At 37.3% G+C, this 23,569-nt stretch overlaps 2 protein-coding genes across 2 annotated transcripts in view; one reads left to right on the top strand and one right to left on the bottom strand.

The window, feature by feature from the left end:
- Positions 1-2,066, top strand: part of rnf19a (ring finger protein 19A, RBR E3 ubiquitin protein ligase) — a 36,189-nt gene extending 34,123 nt beyond the window's left edge. The window contains exon 11 of the mRNA XM_079591462.1: positions 1,042-2,066. Coding sequence (XP_079447588.1) covers positions 1,042-1,122 — 81 coding nt within the window. The 3' untranslated portion in view covers positions 1,123-2,066. The remainder of the gene's footprint in view (positions 1-1,041) is intronic.
- Positions 2,067-2,364: 298 nt separating this feature from the next.
- Positions 2,365-23,092, bottom strand: spag1a (sperm associated antigen 1a). Its single transcript, XM_079591495.1, has 8 exons — positions 22,581-23,092; positions 21,026-21,125; positions 20,351-20,503; positions 19,634-19,788; positions 12,780-12,921; positions 11,302-11,428; positions 10,961-11,087; positions 2,365-3,869 (listed from the first exon to the last, which is right to left on the bottom strand). The coding sequence occupies exons 1-8, from the start codon at positions 22,936-22,938 to the stop codon at positions 3,865-3,867; spliced, it is 1,167 nt and encodes a 388-aa protein (XP_079447621.1). The 5' UTR covers positions 22,939-23,092; the 3' UTR covers positions 2,365-3,864.
- Positions 23,093-23,569: the final 477 nt, after the last annotated feature.

Here is a 23,569-nt window from a genome sequence, read left to right as displayed (position 1 = left end):
CTAAAGCTCAGATATGATTCAGAAGGTCAACGGATGAATGTAGGGCAATTGATGGTGATGATGATGATGATGATGATGTAGCTGTCAATCACACATGCCTCTTATTTCAGTGTTCAGGGTCACTGCTATAAATCACCTCCCCAGTGAGGAATGAGTATATGGATGAATCGTACAAAATGGGTCCAGCTCATTATTCATCCCAAAATTAAGAGACAAAATGGGGGAAAACATTATTCCTTTCATACAAGAAAGGAAGCCTCTGTTTAGGACAAGTTAGTATTATGACAATTTTTGTTTGTATTATGACAATTTTATGGTACTTAAAACAGTCCACCTAATAATGAAAATTGTCGCATTTACTCGCCCTGATGTTAGAAACCTACAGGACTTTTTTACTGCAGAACGCGAAAGATATTTTGAAGGATGTTGGTAACCAAAAAGTTTTGGTTCCTATTGACTTCTAATTGAACTCAAGGGGAACCGAAACTGTTCGGCCTATCCCTTTAAATACATTTCTTCCTGTTTTGTCCTCTTGAGAATTTTTTTTTTATTACTATAATACAGTATTTTTCTGTATTTCTGTAAAACAATTATTTAAATCTGCATAAAGGCAGTACAAATTTTACTGGGGAAGGGAAATTAGAAGGGGAAATGCTATTAATTTTCATGAAAAAAAAGTTACTCTTATTATTTTCAAATTGGCTTCATTTTCTTTAAATATAATTTCTTACTCCGTGATTTTGGGATGAAATCTGACCATGACAGATTCCATGCGATTGACCCGTGTATTCAGGCACCTTCACCACACACATATACACTCATATATTCTCAGTTACCCAGCATATAGCTTTAGTTGAAGGACTACATCTATTCAAAGGCACCAAGGAAGTCAGGGGGGGATCCGATTCTCTTTTTGAGATGTTCATACAAGATGAGCCCATAAGGGACCAGGCAATAGTAGATTTCCCTTTTCACAGCAATGATTCTTGTACATGATTGTGTTTTAATTTTCTTGGGATTCTTTTCATTTTTCTCATCTAGTGTCACTGCTCATTTTCCATTTTTGGGAAAAGATGTTCAAGCCCTGTGCAGGGTGCTGCTTCTGAGTTGAAAAGCCAGTGAGAAGCTGAATGAAGCTGTGTCGCGCCCCCTGCTGGTAGGATGGGGACCCTTGACCAAACCCATTTATGAGGAGAAGCAAGTCTGGCGTGTTTAAAAAAAATTAAAATAAAAATTGTTCTTACAAAGCCAAGTCCACTAATATTTCTCAATAGAACAACTGTTATGGGTGCAAAGGGTTTGTATTTATGATTCAGAAGAATTTGCATCCCGTTTAAAAAAAAAATAGTCAAACTACTTGCATTGTAAAGGCTATGATGGTAATCACATTTAGGTCTTCAACCAGTTAAGTGATTTTTTTTTTTCTCTTTTTTTTTTTCTGTATCTGTATTGACTCATGGTGCCTTTTGGATCATCGAAAAACTATGTTTGTTCCTCCGGTTTGTGTCTTATGAAATCAGATGTATTGGATGAGGCTGAATTGAATGTTAGCGAGGCGTCGTGGCATGGTTTCCTATCGTCCCTGTGTTAAACAGTCAGGGACTACACAACCGACCGCCTACCAAAGACAGCACTCAGGCTCACCGACGACGACTCGTCTCCCCTGTGACCCCTGCACACTTCAACGCACTCACAGTTTACAGACGCCTCCTCGGACTCGAGGCTCTGACCCGTGTGTTTGCACTGTTCATCCTAGTTCTGTCCGCGTGTACGGTCTAGTTCAAGAGTTGATTTCTATTCGTCTTTCTCGCTGCCGTTCTGGTGCTGCTCCGTAAATCTTTCGAGACTGATCCAATGCCACAAGCTGCTTTGTTTTTTGTTCCTTCTATTTCTTTAGTGTTTTTTTTCTTATGTTTTGAGCCTTCCTGCCCATATCTGTACGAATATTACTTCAGAGGCTAGGGCTGATTGATTTCTAACTTGTTCAGAACAGCTTGGTATTTGTATATTTGCTTTATAATATGCGTGTAAATGCATATATAAATGAAAATAAAACCATGAATCCAGATGTTTGCTCTGAGTGTTTGTTCAACAAAGAACTTCAATATTGAGATGCATAATGTTATAATGGTGGTGTGTTTATGAATGGATAACATTACTTGTACATAGTGGGGTGTATAATATTAGCATAATTTGAGTGAAAGGTTAAAATTAAATCAATATTGATTTGGTTAATATTATAATCTGGGTTGAATTTTTGCTCTACAGACAGCAGCTCTCAAAGTGATAAAACATTTTGTGTACATAGTTAATGTCACAAATTAGATTCATGACATAAAAATGATTTGAAATGTATACAAAGAATCATAAATATGTATTTTTTTAATGAATAAAATCGTGCAATCCATCTATTTAATATAAAACATGACCAGATTGTCCAGAATCTAAGATTAATAAAAGTTGTGACAATTTAGAGATGGTTGTTATTTAAAACCTTTAATATGTTACTGAATTTAAATGTTTATATATGTTAACAAATAAAGTTTGTAGTAATATTTATTTAAAGGAAATCTATACTTTTATTTAGCAAGGCTGCATTAAACTGATCAAATGTGATAGACATCAATAAATGTTTTCTTTATTCTAATGTATTTACATTTATTGCTGTTTCAAACTTATCAAAGAGTCTAGCAAATGCATTATCCATAATGCATTTAAAAAAAAAAAAAAGTTATTTTGAGCAGCAAGTCAGCATCATGATTTCTGAAGGATCATGTGACAGGAGTTATGATGCTGAAAATTCAGCTTTGCCATCACAGGAATAAATTACATTTTCTAATATATTCACTTTGCAAACCGTTATTTAAAATTGTAATATTTCATATTGTTATAAGTTTTACAGTATTTTTTGACTAGTTTAATACTACTTTCAATAACATTTAACAGAAACTTGCAGACCCCAAACTTTTTAATGTTAGTGTAATCAAATTATTTGGATGTATTATCCAAAATCACTGGGGATGCTTTTTTTTTGCTTAATATTTGCAGTGCTTTTATGAAACGATTGTTTTATAATTACAAGACATAATCATTTCTAATGGCAAACATTTATCACCTAGAAGTTTATAAAGCCATTTATTTAGCTGATGCAAATGTGTTTAACTGAAACATTTCTTTTGCTGACATCCCAAAGAATAAACTACATCTTATGTTATTGTTGTACATTCATACCTTGTGAGATCTAGTTTTATTTATGCATATTGAGACAATAGTTGGGCTGAAGGCTGGAAGATGTCAAAAAATGTTTTACACTACATGAGCTACATGTATTCTTAAATTACACATTACAATGGAATAGCTATTAAAAATATATTAAATCCTGAGAAATGAGACATTTTAAATGTAGCAAATTAAACGTTCCTATACAATTTCATCTGTGAGTGTTAAATCACTCCATATGTGAGCCACAGCTTCTTATAAAAGGCACATTCTCTTATACACACGACAACCATCGCATTACAACCCCATAATCCCGTTTGTTACACGCTTCCCAGCCGTGCCATGCTCACACGTGCCTATTGAAGCCAGAGTTAGAGATTATGAACCGTTTGCATGCGCTGCATGTCAGCATTGCATCAGACACAATATTCCTAGAAGAACGTGAGATGAGTGTTTTGTTGGAAGGGAAACTTTAGTTGCGGCGCATGACAGTCTACACAAAGATGAATGGAGCCTCTTGGCGGGACTGTGGGATCTCAGAGCTGGGACTCTCAGGCTCGTTGGATCCGCTGTGTCTGGCTTTAATGAAGGAGGCTCTGTTCTTCCTGTAGCTCTCTGTTCACTTCATTATTTATTGTCTTGATGTCAGCCTACAGAGAGGAAACAATCATCAGCATCATGTATGTCATATTAAAAACAACCGTGCACATCATTTTCATGTGCCCTCATAATCTTATAACTTGCCCTCCCTCTGACCCCACAGACAACTCTTCTCTGATGACGCGTTTACCGGCGCAAGGGCAGGATATCCTGTCAATCACATGACATCACAGCAATAGGCCCTATGCACAGCTGCACTACTTCCTGAACTTGTGCAGGCTCCTTTGTTTCCTGTCTGCCAGGATTGGCCAAACTGATTAATCCAGGTGTGTCTGACCAATGTCAATAATCAGACACACCTGGATTCAATAATCAGACACACCTGGATTAATCAGTTTGGCCAATCCTGGCAGACAGGAAACAAAGGAGCCTGCACAAGTTCAGGAAGTAGTGCAGCTGTGCATAGGGCCTATAGAGTGGTGCAGGGATGAAGTCAAATCCTGGAAGACTAATTTGCCGCTGGTTCCCTCAAGATTTTCCCATGGGGTTTTATAATAGAGATTTCAATTTATGAGTAAAATAAGGTCTGTGGTAAACATTACCCAAGACAGCAACATAGTGTTGCCCAGATCCGGCGTGGATTCCACATGTATGCAAATCAAATGTGGCCCGGATCTGGGCCGACACTAACTTGAGTGTGTGTGTGTGTGTGTGCGTGCGTGCGTGCGTGCGTGCGTGTGTGTGTGTGTGTGTGTGTGTTGAGGGCACCATTGACGAATTAGTCTTCTGGGTTTTGATATCATCGCTGCAACGATTCAATGATCCAATCAATTTGCCCTGCACTATTCCTTGTTTGGAAGCCGATTCTCTTTTATATACGTCCCAATAGGGAAGAAAAGACTAGGCCTACTGAAATCACAACTTCCATTTCATGCCGACTTAAAATGCTCGATTTGATTTGGTGTGCATGCTGAACCTCGAAAGACAAAAATAAATGAGTGAAAGTTTTTCCTAATTATTTAGGATAAAGGCTCATTCAAATTCTGAACGATATTTGCGTCCACATCAACACATGATAACTCAGTTTATTAATGAGTGCTGCAGTTTTGTCGTCTGTCACTTTAAATGCGCAACCTTTAAAGTTTGGTGGATTCTGATTTTGTAAATAAATGTGACTTTATAAACTGTTCAGGCTTTGCTTTTGTCTATTTTCTCATTATGAATATGATACTTTTTAAGTAAAATAAACAATTGTATAATAAAATAATTAAGTTTTGTCATGTACAAAAAATAAAATGACATCTTGAAACTCAATTTGTGTTTCCAAAAGTGTTTGACAAATTGTTGAAGACACTATCAAAAAAAAAAAAAAATCTTGTATAGCCTACACTGGAAAAAGAGTTTATTTCGTAACTCCACAAAATTTGCAAGAATATTACATTTCTTATAATTCAAAATCTTTTCCAGTTAATATTTCTGAAAAAGATGACTAAAAGCTAATTAAGCATGGCACAATATTCTTTTTAAATACACTACCACCATGATGATATGCGGATGGTTGTCGATTTCAAAAAGCTCCTCGATTGGAGTGTCATTCATATCTGTTGCATAAACATGTGGGACAAGTTATGGGCCAAAGTTTAGTAGCTACCTTGGCCAGGTCTGGGATTTTTTCAGTTATGAGCAATTTAATGACCCTTGCCTCAGTAAACACCACTAATCAGCTAAACCTAAGATTAAAGTTCTCAGGTAAGATGGCTGATTATAGAGGCTGTAAGGTAAATACAGTTTAGGTGTTTTTATTACATGGCTGATTGGTCAGTTGCTGCATTCTGCAATCAAATATGTTTATAAACGTAATACAAACCGTTAGTTCCAGTCTATGCATTAGTTGTGGCGATTTGTCTGTGACTCTTTCTGCAGGTTACGCTGTTACGCCAGTAGGTGGCGGCGAACCATTGAATTAACCGATTCGTTCAAAAGTAGGCTACGATCAATATAGCGGCACTGCTGTTAATTGTTTTGTTGGTAAGTTACAGTAACTTGCTGTTGTGATATTGCTTAAATATAAACATGTAAGTTAGTAGGCTAAAATATTAATACTGTTGCACACCGTCCTAACCAGATTAGACGCCACAACAAGGATTCGGTTTTTTTTTTTTTTGGAATCGTTTCTATTTCTGAGGTCGTGACTGACAGCTCAATGATGATCTCAGGTAGGCTAATGTTACGCCAAAATGTTTTGTACGATACGAATTGCTTAATTTTATTTCCAATTTTATATTTGCTTTACTTTAAACTTTAACAGTCAACGCCACAATGGTTTAACGTTACCTCAGATCTTGAAAATAAATTAAAAGGCAACAGAAATGTTAACTCTTTGTAAACAATGGTTATTCAATGACAAAAATTGTATCAGTCTGAGTAAGTTATGTATGTTGAATTATGTTAAAATAGTTAAATTTTCATTGATTTGATTACTTTTGTCTTTGCGAGTGCGAGACAGCTTTTGCAGGGAGATCCTCCCGCCCACACGCTCTGATGATACGGGCTGCGGCTGGGGTGTTTCTCAAACTGAAGGCTGCATCATACGAAGCGAAGGCTCAAGGCTGAGGGCCATCTCATTTTGAAGGATCATTGGAAGCCAGCCTTCGGCTGAAACCGAAATCGCCCCCTAAACCTCATTCACTATTCTCTACGTTAGTCAGGAGTGAATGAAAACGAGTGAGCGACTTCGGACAGCCGTTGATCATACATCCCTCTGGTTGGACACTCAACAATTATTGCGGTGCAATGTGGGATCGAATAAATAACGTTCACCGGTTTCGGACACCACTCCACTACAAAAGGCTGTCCACTTAAATAACGCCCTATTTGAGGGTATAGCGGTCGATTTTAGATACCGCCTTAGTTTTGCGTGCTTAATTCGGCCTGTTTTTGAATCCGATGTAGGCCTATCCTTCGCGGCCTTAACTCACCCACAATCATTTTCACACATTCCAATTCACAAAAATAGCATGACTGTGGTGAAGATGAGTCCCACCTAGCTAACGTGAGCTATTTTAGCTTTATGTGGTAGCTTTTTGTAGCATGCTCAATCCCACTGCTATGTAGGCCTACAGCGGCCTTAAATCACCCACAATCCTTTGCACACATTCCAATTCATAAAAAGAATATGTGTGGTGAAGATGAGTCCCACCTAGCTAATGTGAGCTATTTTAGCTTTATGTGGTAGCTTTTTGTAGAATGCTTAATCCCACTGCTATGTAGGCCTGCAGCTTAATCCCACTACAAGATAAGATAAAACAAGCAGTTTGTTGAAATATTTTAAGCAGGTAGTCTAGCAGTTTTCTGTCATCAAGTAACAGGCTATATTTATTTGTATAGCGCTTTTCACAGTACACAGCTTTACAGAAAGACAGCTCTATTGTGGAGTTGTATAGCTAACTAAGAACGAGAAATGTTTAATTTCACAATCTATTGCTTCGGTTATATCATATCTGAAACATACAAGTTAAAAGACATGAATGGTTGTTATAACGTAGTTAAAATGTCTTATATAATAAAGTGATTTTGTCTGAGGTTGTAACCACAGGCACTAAAGCGATTACCCATAAAACAGGCTTTGAACCAATTGGATTTCTTGGGTCCTAAGGTGGGACTCATCTCTTCACCCCAATGGAAAATGAGTCGGTACTGAGCTTGTCTGGGTTTATTATGAAATGTAAGACAAAAATTATGTTTTTGGACATGAAAGCATAGGTGTTATCTTTTGTTTTGCTGTAAATTAATCACTAACACTAAATTTACAATAATGTAAGCCACTGGGAGACCGCAGACGGCTGTCATTCGCTGTATTGCATTCATAAAAAGCCAAGTAATATGAAGATTTGTAATACACAGTATTTTCCCCAAATTAAGTTTTAATAGTATTTTCATGCTGTGACCGTGGGGGCGGAAACATGTGTAATGTAGCCATGTGCTCTTTCTAGACGTCTCATTCTAGCATTTAATTGCTGAGGAGGACACGCACTAGCATACAAGCCGGTAGGCGGTGTCGATAGGATGTAGCCTTCCGTTTGAAAAACACCCAAAAATGTCTCGCTCCTCCATCCTCCAGCCTGCGAACCGGAAACCAATCAAAGTAAGCCGCCTTGAAGGACATCTCAATTCTCTTTCTGCTCCGCGAGGAGGCGAGAAACGAGTGAGGAAGCTCCCAGAGGAGCTATGAGCGAGAATACACTGGTGTATCCTATGTGGAAGTTTTTCTTCTCGAGAAACCTGACGCAAGTATACATTTTCCATCCTCTTCACATATGACAGGAGCGTGTGTATGGCTGCGCAAGGCTTAGCCTTTCTCTGGCCACAGACTTGAGACCAGTAGCATGGAATTTTCTCACTCAAACCACTGACTGCTGCTGCTTCTGATTGCTTTTAGAGGGAAAAGCTACCCATATCAGTTTTCTCAGTAATAATAGCATATTGGCAAAACATATTTGGCAAATCATCCAGTGGAGACCATCAAAAGTTTCTGTGATTTTGCAGCGTTTAGCAATATAGCCAATTCTTGAAGGCAATGTCCAATCAGAGGTGTTTAAGTTAGGTCTGAACAAATCGCTTTATATACATTATAAAGTGTAGACAAGTAAGAGATTCAGTGACAGCTTTTTAGTGGTTATAAAGGCCGTGTTTTTTGCCATGCCAAATTCTGCATACAGTATGCTTGATTTTCTGTTAAAATTAACAGTGGTTTGTGAAGGTAGATGCTTTAATAACAAATAATTTTTCGGTTGCTTTTATGCCGGGATATGTAGGTTGTGCGATGACACGTAACTTGAAACTATTTCAAGGAAATCTATGTGTTTTTGACAGCGAAGCGCATTTAGCCTCGCCCTGGAGTTGGTAGACTGAGCGCGTAATCCACATGCGCGTGACATCACCGTTTTCGCAAATTCATGGTTTTTGTAGTTTACATGGAGACAATAACGGTATCGTTTTCAAAACCATGCACTTTGGGGTCATTTACACGACACAGTTTTCAACTGAAACCCTTACAATTTTATGAGTTTTTTTGAAATCGACAACCATCCGCATATCATCATGGTGGTAGTGTATTTAAGAAGAATATTGTGCCATGCTTAATTAGCTTTTAGTCATCTTTTTCGGAAATATTAACTGGAAAAGATTTTGAATTATAAGAAATTTAATATTCTTGTAATGGAGTTACGAAATAAACTCTTTTTCCAGTGTAGGCTATACAAGATTATTATTATTTTTTTGATAGTGTCTTTTACACGACAACGCCGTTTTGGGGGCCTGAAAATGCTAACTTTTGAAAAAGGTTTCAAAGTGCACGTTTTTGAAAACGATAAAAATGAAAAAGCTAGAAAACGGTGACGTCACGCACATGTGGATTACGTGTTCAGTCTATAGTGTATGTCTACACAAAAAAACGAAAAGGAAAAACGTTTCTGTTTTTAGTATATCGTTGTTGTGAAAATGTATTTACAAAAGTTTGCGTATTTTTTGGCACCCAAATCGGCGTTGTAAGTAAAAGGCCAAACCACATGAAGAATTTAACGTTTTTAGTTAAAAACGGTGTCGTCAACACAGGTGATTCAACTCATTAGCACTCAGAATGCACTGCCACAGTGTGCTGTGTTGGGTGTACTCCAGGACCAGGGTTGGGAACCAATGTCATAAATGCACCGCAATAAGGAGTGCACAACTGATGTACACTCAACGGCTGGCTACCAGAGAATACGTGAGCGTCACGCAGAGTGAGTTTCCGCATATTGCCTGAAGATACCATCTGCAGCACTTAAGGTGCACTCAGTCTCTGAATTCACTCACTGGTTTTCACTTGCTCAGTGGACTATATTAGTGGAGTAATGTTGTGAATAGTGAGTATTGAATTAGGTTATATAGTGCTGCAGGAATGACATATTTTTGTAGGCCAAAACCCGTAAATGAGTTGCATTTTGGCACTTCCAGTTCCATCGTCCTGAAGTCAATTGGTTCTAAGTCTAAATGGGTTTTTGGATAAATGCTTGAAATAAAGTCTGTATCAAGATATATCCATGTTTTATTGTACAACATAAATTACATCAGTTGTAGTAGTACTGACTGCCATGTGCTTTTTTTAAAGATTTATTTTTTTAAGGCAGTTTCTAACAAGTGTTTAAATGGGACTACAGAACAGAAAAAATCATCCACAACCGGCAGTTAGCATCACACGTTCCCTCGACTAAAAACCCTATAGGATTTTTTCCATAGGCTTTTAGCTTTTGTTAGCAACCGCCTTTTTCAAGAAACGTTGTAAAAAATTACGAGTGGGGTAAAACTGATGTATTTTATCTCGTAGAATAAAACGTGAAAGTGCCTTGAGCTTGTGTTCACAGACCTTATTTCAGCCATTTAACCAAAACCCCATTAAAAAATCCCATTGATTTCGGGAAGATGGAACCGGAAGTGCTAAAATGCCAACTCGCTCCCTATTGCCTATAAAGTGATGTCATACCTGCACCACTCTATAAGGTGTTGTTCACTCCATGTCGTCATTACCGTAACAATTCTGAACTGTAAAAAGCCTTCACGTTCACGTAGAAGATGTAATTGCAATGTGTAATCTCAATTTTCTGAGATCTATGCCTTGTACCACACCTGACCACTGCAGCTTTAAAGTGTGTTCGATTTGAAGCGCCGCTGTGTAGACCGATCAGTGTATGACATCAAAGGGCCGGGAAAGCGATTCGAAAGCATACAGAGCTTTATTTATGATAATTACGAATAGCAATAACCTGCATTAAATTCATAAAAGTTGTGTTAATTTGTGAAGATTATAATGATGAACAAAACTTTTGTTGGTCACAGAGCTTTAATAATCCAAAGTCCACTGTAAAAATCCTTTTGGGTTTTGTCGAGGGAACAAGGGTGAAGCGAACTTCCGGGTTGGCCTACAATAATACGTCATCACTGCAGCGCTCTATAATGATTTTGGATACAGCCAGACAAATTGCTTGTCACTGGAATAATATCACATCGCAATTTAGGAAACAATGTTGTACCAAGGAACTGATTTCCTACATAGTCTAAACTGTTAGATTCTCGACTTCTGGTTCATTGGCTAGTGAGAGCTTACCTTGGGCATTAGCCAGTAGACTTTCTCTAAACAGGTTAGTCACCAGCTCCAGCTCCTGCTCGGCCTCCTGCACTTTTGGATCCAACTGCAGTACTTCCTGTAAATCAGTGCTGGCTGACAGGTAGTCCTGTGAGAAAACATATAGACAGACCATCTAAACTCTTACTGCACTGAATTCTACAGTAGTGCTACTAGTCAGATTATTCTCTACTGCGCACTTGATCAAAATCTGCACACAAAATCGCTATTTACAATGTTTTAAATGGATTGATTAACCAGTGTAAAATGCACAAAAATAAAGGAGAGATACTCTCTTTTCACCATTAAGACAAAATATAAACCTTCAAGCCTTTGTGTGCCAGTGCACGTCTGTAAAATGCCTTCTTATTGTTTGGCTCGATCTGAAGTGCCGAATCACAGTCCTGTTTGGCCTCTGCGAAACAATCCAGCTTGAGATAGCACAGAGCTCTGGAAAACACAACAGACATTTCTCATTCAGCAATGCGGCCTGGCTCTCTCCTTGGGTGTTTTATGCTGGAGTTGTCAGAGCTGATTGCTGACTGAATAGCTTCGTCTGAGCAGCTCCAGTCTCAGCACTTTCTAGAAGGCTCGATCAAATGAGAGACAGGACAACATGTACAGCTATTCAGGATTCATTGCTAGTATTTAGTGTGAACTGCAAAGCACCAAACTGCGACTGTAAATACTAGAGTATGGCTTGCTCCTTACTGCGCAGTGTATACTAACCCACGTACAGTATGACAGACAGTATGCATTATGCAACATTTAAAACATTCATATGCTGCGGTTTTCACCAGTGCTATTTTAGTATTATTTATATACAATTATAGTATTTTTATATATTTTAAGTAAATTCTATTTATATATTTTAAGTTATTACATTTATTTCATTTGTTGTCATTTTATGTGCTTTTGTCATTTTTTTAAATGATAAAAACATGTATTTTAGATTTAAAGTCACCATGAAATAAAAAATTTTTTGATTATAAATTATTTATCCGTGCGCATCATAAAAAAAAAAAAATCAAGCCCTCATAATATTTTATCAAAATAACTTCCTCTCCATCATTACGTGTTTACTGTCGCGACGGGACAACGTGTCAATCACATGAGATCATAGCAATAGCAAACCACAATGATCCCACCCTACATTTTTTCTTGTTCGAGAAGCAGTGTCGGATATACGTCACAATAGGGAAGAAAAGACTGTCGCAACTTCTGTTTCATGCGACTTTAATCATTTTAGTACTTCAAATTTTTACATTTTTTTTTCAGTTTGTTGTCAAGGCAACATTTCCTATTTTTTTCCCATTAAGTTTTTCATCTAATATTTATGTTTATTTAATCTTTAGTTCATTTAACGAAATCAAATCGAATTTTAATTAACAATAACAATACTGGTGGTCACATGACCTATGTTCAATTCCATGTTTGATTCACTGTTTCCAAAATGAAACATTTATTTAGCCATTTTTTTGATAATTCGTCATACTGGACCATTCTTGAACTGGTTATATGTGTCAAGTGTAAGGTTGATTCATGCACATTGCATTGTGGGATACAGTATTCTGGACAGTGTGCTGTCTTATATACTTAACATTTTGGCAAGTAGTAAGTCATTTAGTTAGTAATTTGGCTTTTCCATGCATACCAAAATGTGCTGCACACAGTACAATATACATAGGCTACTGGTGAAATAGTATGTGTAATGTGGTGTGCTTTTCTGAACACAGTTCACTAAAAACAGTTGTAAAGCATTTTTAAGTCTGTTTTCACCTGGTCAATTGGGCATGTTTACCTGTTGGTGTAGATGGCACATTCGTCAGATTTGATAGCCAGACACTCCTTGTATTTGTCCACAGCACTTTGAAACTGGCTGTTCTTCACTAGTTCATTTCCTTCTTGTTTCATCAATGTGAATCGAGCCTCTGCTTTTCTGGCTGTGGAAAAAGTAGATACAGTAGAATTAAACTTCCAACTTCCGTCTCATGACAGAGAGCCGTCACCTTATTTTTTATGTCCGTCTTAAGTAAATTTCTTTTTCTTTTTTTTTTACATTTTCATGATTTTTATGCACTCCCAGTCAAATTCTCATTACAATGCAACAACAACAAAAATGTACGGTAAATAAACAAATCAAAAATCAAAGTTATTGTATTAAGGTAGGGAGAATTGTCATGGAAATAATGTCACAATGCATAAAATCTTAAAGGACAAGTTCGGTATTTTACACTTAAAGCCCTGTTTACAGATCGTATCTGATGAAATAGAACGGTTAAGATTAAAATTTGGACACATGCTCCTGTCCCGAGAATTTTAGTTTTATTTAGCGTTTGTGGACCTATTTTGCCAAACGCGTCACACCCAGATTCTTCCGTTGAGAGCTTGAATAATAGACACCAGTTGGTGGCGATAATGCACCTTTGCCGATTGCAAGCAAACCGCTGGCATTTCATTTAATACACAGAAGAAGCAGAAGAAGAAGCGGCGGAGGAATATCGTACCTCACACAGCACATTCAATACAAGTCAATGGAGGTGGACAAACACTACGATAAAACCTGTTGGAAAGCATCTTTTTCAGCGATTTTTTTTGGGCCCGTATCAGTGAACACCCCTGACCATTCGGTGAGTTTCACGTCTTTGTAAACGAAAGTTTAATGTGTTTTAGGAAGGAATCTTCCAGTGGCCATAGACAACCATTGTGTGGGGGTGGGGGGGAAGCGAAATAAACCCAAAATTCTCGGGACTGGAACATGTGTCCAAATTTTAAACTTAACCGTTCTATTTCATCAGATACGATCTGTAAATAGGGCTTTAAGTGTAAAATACCGAACTTGTCCTTTAAGGCTCATACAAATCGGCTTCATTTTTTATTTATGAAAAGTTTAATTTCCAGTGTTATTTTAGTAATATTTATATACTATTGCACAACAGTATTCATTGATATGTTGAATGAGCTTTTATATGTATATTTTTTATTTCATTTTAATGTTTTTGTCTTTTTTGTATTTAGCTTTATTATTATAATATTATTTTATAATTATACCATTTTTATTTAAGTATTAGTTTCAGTAATTGTAGAACTTTCAAAATTCAGACTTCAAATTTCAGTTAGTTGCCATTGCAACATTTATAATTTTGTTTATGTGTTTTTCATCTAATATTTGTATTTCATTTTATTTCAGCTTTATTTCAATTACAGGAATACTTTTTTTAATAGATTTATTTTTTGTAATAATAACAACACTGGGAATTTTTCATTTGGTTTTAGGTTAAAATGAGACCTGGACATGTTATCGTAAGAGTTGCACAAAAGAGATGCACTACACTACGCAGTCTTATGTGGCAGAATGTTTGGTACAGTAAGTTTGCTATAGTTCTTCTCATTTCCAGTAAAGGCAGCAAATGCTGTGGGAATACTCCCATTATTATGACATCATCTGGCTCATAGTACAACAGAGCAAAGGTCGCCCCATTGTTAATGTGATCAGGTGCTGATGTGTGCTGTGTGATCATGTGGGTTTTCCTTTCTCAGTTCAGAATGAAACCGGAGCTGTCTGGTTCCATTACGATGAAAGCTGACTATGTTACACCTTTACATAATTGATTGGCATCTAGTGCAGTACATACATGCTGACAAATGCTGTTAGATGCTGCTTGTGACTGAAACTTAACATAATTATTATAAACATGGAAACAGCAAAAATGTAAAGTCACACGTTATGCTAAACCTAATAGAAGCAGATGTCTATTATCATTGTTCCGTTTTATTTTTGTTAGCATCATACTGTATTATTTATCAGCACCGGCCTGCATTTGCAGTTCTTTGGTGTTCCGGCATGGATTTTTGTTTTGATATGCATTGTTTAATCCATGCAACCAGCTTTTATAACCTCAGCATGAATATCCTAGCAGGTTGAGACTGGTTTATGCTGGTTAGCGTTGAACCACTGTGAGCTATTAAAACCATGCTGGTTACATCCTGTACTTGTCCAATCAGTGCATCTCATTCAATAATAATTGCATGGATTATTCATATTTATATGCACGAGGAGAACTTCTCGCAAAACATTTCCGTCTATGCAAATAAACTTGTTCTTAACCTTATTGTAATGTTAATGGATTTGCATTTTTTAAACGATACCCAAGGATAGTAATTTGCATAAAACACTCCCAAATAAAGGTTTTCCGCACAACCTTTCCTTTACAGTCTTTGATAACTCTCAGCAAAATCATGACGCTCTTAAAACTGAAAGCATGTTGTGCAGCAATATCCTCAAGCCATAGAGTGCAACAGTTGGGTTCGGGAAGTAAAAACTCTAATTGATTTTGAACGGTATCTTATATACCTTTAAAGACAGACCTAATGTGAGCTACGAGGTATTTGCTTCTGCTGAAGCCGTCAGCCTGCATTATTTCAGCTTTTAAATAGTCATGTTTAACAGTGGAATTTCTGGTGAAAACATTACCCATTCAAAAAATCCAAAGTCCCAAGTTCGACCCAAAGTCGAAAAAAGTAACACGCTCCTATACATAGATATGTATACGTAGATCCACACCGACCGCCATCTTGGAACAGTCAGCGTGTCGTCACTCACAGTAAGAATAAATGATACCACAACATTGCGCAGCTTCTGGTTGTGAAGCCGCCAAAATTTTAATTCCCAAAGAAATTGGATAACCTTTCACAGGTGAGAATGTGTTGGTTTGTGTTTTTATGTGTATTAATTCAATATTTTTAAACTAGGTTAGGGTATAGCTTTTTAATGTTGTGTTAGCTGACGCCTTCGTCTTGTTGGATGGAGTAAGTTTAGCAAAATCATCTGCTGAAGTCTACTGCAGTAGAATCTGTGCTTATATATCTATGCTCCAAAATATCTCTTTAGCTCCGCCCACTCCCATGAAGCACTGTGAACGACATAATCGAGTCAATCTCCCTATGCTTTTAAAATACTGAAATGTTTGTATATATATGCATATTTGAAATATACTGTTTTATACATATAATCAACATTTGTTAATGAGTAGTTTTATCATTATCCATCGTTTTTAATTCGATTTTGCTGTTTGCAATGCCTCATGGGATTGTAGTTCTTTCCCTCACTAAAACCGTTAAGTAAACAGTCTTGCACCTTTGTATTTTTGTCAGATTTTCAAAAACTCTTGCTTCAAATCAAAGTTTATAGTGTTGTGATTCACCTCTGATGGGCTTGGTTCATGGGTTATAACTCTTTAAGGAAGACTATTTTTTAAAATTAGTGACAAAAATACTTTAGGAACCAGCGCTGCTGAAAAGGGGGCGGGCACTGTTGCACTCTTTTGCTGTGTCCCAATTCAGAGGCTGCATCCTTCGAAGGCCGCATTCAAAGGCCGATTGCGTCACCGCGGCACAACAAGGACGTCCCAATGGACCCTTGTTTAATCAACAGCATTATAAATCCTGTATAGTTTTTTATATTTTCATTTTAAAAATGTAAGTACTTTTCTAACACTAGGCTATACTTTGTATTATATTACCTTTGCATCAAATTACAAAAAAAGTAGTGACGCTGCTGTGAGGGTGTTTCTAATACAGAAACACATACAGACCGTCCCATTTAACAATGCTCATTCTGACCTTCGTGAATCATGGCTTTTAAAGTCCGAGTCCTTCGAAGGATGCAGCCTTTGAATTGGGACACAGTCTATGTTTTAAAACCAGTTCAAACATAATAAACATCTTTTATACAGACCCAGACGCAGGCCTCTCAATTAGCCAAGCTAATGCGTATCTGCATAGTGCATACTTAGAGGAACTTTGCAGCTCGAGTTGTACTGCACCTTTCCTTACTCTTTTACTATATGATGAAATATATTCAAGATTGAATAACAATCATCCTAACACATTTATATGGCCATCCTGAGTATGTGATTTTTGCGTACATGTGATTTCAGTTGTTTCCTAAAAACAGAATTTTTTTATAATTTTAAGTATGAAAGTTATTGATGAATCACTGTTGAATCGTGAATTGTGAAAACGTTTGTACGCAGTTTTTACTCACAAATCAATGAGTGAGACTCTATCAACCTTGTAATTATGCAGATGAGATATATGTTCAGTAATGGACCATTTCAGATGTGAAAGGCAGTATTATAGCCTACCTAATTTCTTTATAGATTGCTAATGAAGTTGTTAACATTTTTGCTTTTTGATAAACAATGTTAAACTATAATCTGTACTGTTTACACTTATTAGTTCCCTGCTGAAAAATCCAGGCTGGTTTATGCTGGTTAGTGCTGGTATAGTGAGGGTAAGTGCTGGTCCAGTCTGGTTTATGCTGGTTAGTGCTGGTATAGTGAGGGTAAGTGCTGGTCCAGTCTGGTTTATGCTGGTTAGTGCTGGTATAGTGAGGGTAAGTGCTGGTCCAGTCTGGTTTATGCTGGTTAGTGCTGGTATAGTGAGGGTAAGTGCTGGTATAGTGCTGGTCCAGTCTGGTTTATGCTGGTATAATACTGGTCTAGCTGGTGAACCAGCATGGTCTTGCAGGGTTGAGTGCGAGTAGGCCAGCTCTCTGTATGCAAGCAGTGTTTTGGGCACAGGCATTGTTTTTGCTTGCATATATTTTTTGCATAGTTTTTGCCTCCACATTAATGATGTAAAGAACAATGTAAAAAACAATATAAGGTAAAATAAATATATATATATATATATATATATATATATATATATATATATATATATATATATATATAGCCTATATATATATATTGAATTATATGATTATAACCCATAACTCCCTCTGCTGAAAGTAGAACTGAAACTTTTAATCGTTTTAGTTAAGATTACATTATTAATCAATGTCAGTGGTAAACTGGTAAAATGTCTCAAAGCATCAAAGGAACTGACTCCTGTTTCAAAAGATCTGTACAAAAATCAGTTCAAATAAGCTGATTTATTGCATAAAAAAACATTTAGAGATATGAAAACCAAGAAAAATGCCCAATAAAAGCATAATCATAAGCAGTTTGTTGGAGCTTTTTCAATGGGATTGATTAATAACAACTTGATAATGAAAGTATAAAACTGAAAGCTTAAAACTGAAAGCTACTGTTTTTAAAGACTTTCATACTTATTTGAGAAGTCAAATCCAGCTGTCAGTCACTGATTCCAAAAAGTGCACATATAGTAAAATGTATGTCAGTGCAGCCAGGAGCATGAAATATTGTTGAAAATAGTGATAGCATGCACTTTCAACAATTGCTGAAAGAGAATTTATTCAACTAAAGTCAATGGGCAAGTGCCCAACTAATGGAACATTTAGTTTATTTAAACTTTAAATAGACGTCAACACCCTATGTACATGTACCGAAAGAAATAAAGCCAAACTGGTTTGCAATAAGTGAATATGGTAATGCTGTTTTTGGAGTTGTTCAATCATCCTCAGGTGACATAATGATTTTATTTGCAGTTGATTTCATCTAAGGCTGTGTGACTGTAAGTCAGTTGTAGTTGTTGTTTTTCTGCTCATCTCTTCTCTTTTTTCTGTTCTTATTGTTCCTCTTCAGTTATTCTGTTTGTTAACCACTGGTGTTGAACTCAATCATCACTTATAGTGTGAATCTACTTTATTTCCCTAATTGCAACATTGCTTCAGTCTTACGTTTGCGTATGTACGCAAGGTGCGTTCAAGTCACTTTCGTCAGAGTAAGAAGGCGGAGTACTTTCTCTTAATTAATTACACAAAAATACAGTAAGGTTCTTAAACTCTTGTTCTAGAAAATGAAGAACAAAGAAATGTGCATCAGGTGTACTTTGTTTTTTAATTAATTTATGAAGCCACTGCCAACTTTACCGTTACATGTTGCATTGTTATATTATAATGCCATCATATTCTGTGCAGGCAATTAACTTACTGCGCTGTAAATAGAAAAGACTGACAATATCACTGCTAAATACCTTTAAGTATTGTGGTATTCCACCATGTTTCTCAGTGACATGCCCACAACTCATAAAGATCAGGGCCTAGAGAAAATCCCGAGGTCCCCACTGGTATTTACGACGTGGTGGCGTTCAACTCGTAAATACGATCTATACGAGATGACTTGAACGCACCATATAAATCATGTTCCCGGGGGCGGAGCTTATGTAAATTGTATGGTTAGTGATGTCACTAACCCGGGAGGAAGCTTGTGTAGTCCTTATCAGTCATTTGTTGTAGTCCTTAAAAAGTGATTTATTTAAAAGAAAATATCTCCATTTGCTTTGAACTTTGAGCGTTGTAACTTTGCAGATGTTGTTTATGCTCAAACAGCAACATCACACACAAACAAAAGTTAAAAAAGTGAAATCATAATCAACCACCCCTTTAACTCTGAACACACACTAATAAATGTGATATTATGTAACACACAAGTTTTGTTGTGGTCTTGCTGGAATCATACCAGCCCCCAAAAGACAACATATGCTGGTCCACCAGCACACCAGCATCCCAAGCTGGTCATAGCATGCAAAAGATACCTTATGCAGCTGACCAGAAATGCTGGATCTTTCAGCAGGGTTTTGCTTTCTAAAGAGAAGCATCACTATTGCTCATAACCGAGTACAAAACTGTTCTATCAGGCCGCTGTAATCTTTTGATTTTGGTTTTGGTTCAGTTGCAATGTAACTCACCCTTCTCCTGTTCTGCTCTGTCTACTCGGGCCTGCAGAACCTCTGCACTGGGTTCATCTTTACGGTGCTGCTGGGCAGAGAGCGGAACCTTTGGAATCTCTGGAAGCTTCTCTCGCCAGTCAGGACCGTCCTGATCTATCAGCATTTTAGTGATTCTGAGAACACATAACTAACACAATCAGACATAACTGGAATGTTTACCATTTCACCTCAAAAAGAACAAATATAAACATCCTTGAAATGAGATCTATTGACTTGAGGACAAAAAATGACAAAAATATATAAATACTTATTTACAGACAATACATCTTGATTATTGAAGTTGACTTTTCATCCTATTGGCCCTTTTTCTTTTTGAAAAAAACCCCCAAAACAAAACACTAAGAAAAGAAAGATACTGCTAACCTTCTGCCAGGACTTTATCTGTTTATTTTAAAGACATTTTATGTAACTCTAAAACACAAAATAATGCATAATGCAAAATACGAGTACCGGTAAAACACCTGTGAAAATGTCTTCACATTAACAGTGTTCTTGCTACCAATGGGACAAGAAGCAAAACATTCCAAATCTATTTTAGTCTAAACTTCTTATGCAATTTGTCTTCTTAAGGATGTTTAGATTTTTATTTTACAGTATAATGACAGTAATAAACTGCATTTTTAAACATTAAAATACTCAGAAGATGTATGTTTCCCTGTGGCCAGTGAATTATACCTGTGCACACTGTCGTGGGCCGCCTGCACGCTGATATCTATCTGCAGTACTGTCTTGTAATCCACATACGCCATCCTGTAGCGCTCCAGAGATTCATACGCCATAGCTCTCCGGAGGAGGGGCTTCAGGGAGAAGGGGTGGAGCTCGAGGGACCTATAAATAAACGGGATGAGACACAGAGGATCAAGGTCTTTCTCTGATCCTGTGCCCTACAATTAACTCTCTAACGCTATTGGTAGCCATTCATAAAGCTGCATTTGTTTGGGTGTTTTAAAATATTCCTGTTCAAATAAAACAAAAAAAATCTATTTTCTTTATCAAGTTGAAACTGTCCTGTGTCTTTCCTCTATGGTGTTTAGTAGGACAGTGGAAAGTACAGTATGCTTACAAGACTTAAAATAATTGTATTATTTCCCTGAATTCCCTCCAACGGAGCAGGACATGGTAACAGACTGCCGATGTTCTTTATGCCGGTTAACCAGTCTGCTGGTAAAGCTCCTTACAGTGCAACTAACTGCGTTGGGTGGGTGTTAATCTTACTGAGACAATCGCACGCACTTGCGGTATTACCTCACACATAAATCCAAGCTAAACGCAGCATCATGGCTCTTATTATTTGGTGACAGCCTGGTCATTGGCCATTGAACAGTGTGTGCTTAGAAATGTGCGGTTAACCTGGTGGAGTCCTGAATGCAGTCTGTGCTGTTTCCATCTTTGAGGTAGCATGCAGCTCTATTGGAGTACAGAACACAAAGATCCTCTGGGCTGTCAATACCTGCAAATACAAGCACAGCACTGAAAATAGCCCAAGAAAGCAGCTTTAGTTCTGCATGGATACACGTGGGAGGAAGGGTTCACAGTGCAGGCAACCATTCATTTTGGAAAACATTTTGTTTAGTCACCTAATATCATGTTACCAACCCAACTAGTCATAGAAAAAACACACTGGGGAAGTTGAGTTTAGAAAGACGGTACATCCCATCTTTCAAAAGGCCCATTACGTAACTTTAGTGGGCACACCCACAATGCAATGTGGCGGAAGTGGTCAGCAGTCTTGCTGTGAAACACTTTCACTTCTAATATAAAAATGCGGCTCTTGTCCCTAAAATGCAGTGGCTCGATCAATGAACCCAAGTTCAAAACCCTTTCCATGGGAAATTTAAACAGCTGAGCCTCATATGAACCGGTTTTGGAAACCTATCCCTGTATTACTCAGCGCTGCTGAACAGGATCTATGCAATGTTTGCGCACCTGATGCTTTCGTACAACAAAATGACTCATTAAAATGTGCTGGTTGATTTGAAAAATCGAAAACTATAAAAAGTATGAGAATACACGCTATAAACTGTCACCTTGCCAAAAGTGCCATTTTGGTAACACCAACCACTGTTTAATATAATATTTTAACATGCAGATAATATATATTATTTCCCAATAAATACTTAAGTAGCATGCCAGATTCATTAAAACATGTTGGTTAATTTGGAAAAACGCAGTATATTTTAAGTCAGTATATTACAAAAACAATGGTCACCTTGCCAAAACAATCACATTACCCAAAAATGTAATCTTGGTTACATCAAAATGTTAAATATACCATTTTAACACACATCATATATCATTTTAAGGTACATACGCACAAAATACTTTTACCCCACCAGAATCTTTGAAATATGTTAATAAAAAAATAAAAAAAGTATGAAAATACATACTATAAAATGTCACCTTGACAAATTTGTGTCCTTTGGTTAATATTAACATCAATGTTAAAACATGTAAAAAAAAGTTCTAATTTTTTAACACACACACATATATATATACTCTATATATATATATATATATATATATATATATATATATATATATACACACGTAATTTTTATATAAATACTTTTTTTACCCCACCAGAATGTTTGGAATATTAGTAAATTATTTGTAAGTTATACTATACTATAAATGCCAGTTTATTAACACCAAAACCTGTTAAATATATTGTTTTAACAAGCATAGGGTGTATCATTTCAAGATAATTACACACAAAATGCTTTAATCATTTAAAACCCAGTACTTTTAAGTCTGTATACTAGAAAATCACTTTGCCAAAACAATCACCTTACCAAAACATATATATATAATCTTGGTTACATCAAAGACTGTTATATCTATTGTCTAAACACGTATGTCATGCATGATTTTAATAAAATACTAAAACAGAATATTTGTACTCTACCAGCTTCTATACATCCGTCGATGGCCTGTGTGTATTTCTCCAGCGCGTCCCCAAACTGTCCATTTTTGAACAACATATTGCCCTCATTTTTTAGCCTGGCTAGTGGAGGAGGAAGGGCCCCACACGGGGCGTCCAGATTAAAGCTCTCCCCACCACAGAACGCAGTACTAGAGCCCTGAGGCTCATCCTGGCTCTTGTCGGCTGGAAGGGTGCCATTCACTGCCGTGTTCTTCCCCTGGACCTCCTTTGAGTTGGCTGTGTTGTTTCCATGGCTCCTCCTGCGCCCCGGGGTCCCAGGTTGAGAGTGCGGGCCCCCTCCCTCTCCGTGACCGGGGGCCTTCTTCTGTGAATTCCCCATGGCTGCCCTCAGTCCCTAGCAGAGTAAAGCTAGCTCTCGTCCTCACGCAAACACTCATACACACTCTCCCTCTCTTCCTGTTCCCTGCGCAAACTGTACAGGCTAAGCCAGAAGTAGGAAGACACTCCTCCTGCCGGGTGCACTGAGCTGTGACATCACCGAGGGGGAGGGGCTGCGCTGCTGCTGCTGCAGAGTGGGGGTGGTGTCCTGTGAAACAGCAGCCAGGGGAGTTCAAAAGGCCCTGCTGGATTTCAGCTGCAGAGACCTTCAGCGACACCGCTTAGGATCTCTGTGCTCTCCAAGACTTGCGTTTATTTGATGGCTCCTGAATGTTCCTTGTGATGCCATTTCCGTTCTTTATACTGTCATCCAAAAGCTAAATATAGCTCTTCGCTGTTCATTCTCCCCGAAGCAGCAAACAAATAACTTGCTCCCTTAGACTTCAAGGGATAGTTCACCCCAAAATGAAAATTTTGTCATTACTTACTGACACTCAAGTTGTTCCGGACCTGTATGAGTTTCTTTCTTCTGTTGAACACAAAAATATGACATTTTAAAGAATGTTGTAATCAGACAGTTGACGGTAGCCATTGACTTCCATAGTAGGAAAAAAAAAATACTATGGAAGTCA

The sequence above is a fragment of the Phoxinus phoxinus genome (assembly GCF_949152265.1).
Source record: "Phoxinus phoxinus genome assembly, chromosome: 19".
NCBI lineage: Eukaryota > Metazoa > Chordata > Actinopteri > Cypriniformes > Leuciscidae > Phoxinus > Phoxinus phoxinus.
The sequence above is the reverse complement of the archived record's forward strand: the minus strand, read 5'-3'. Positions and strand labels throughout refer to the sequence as shown.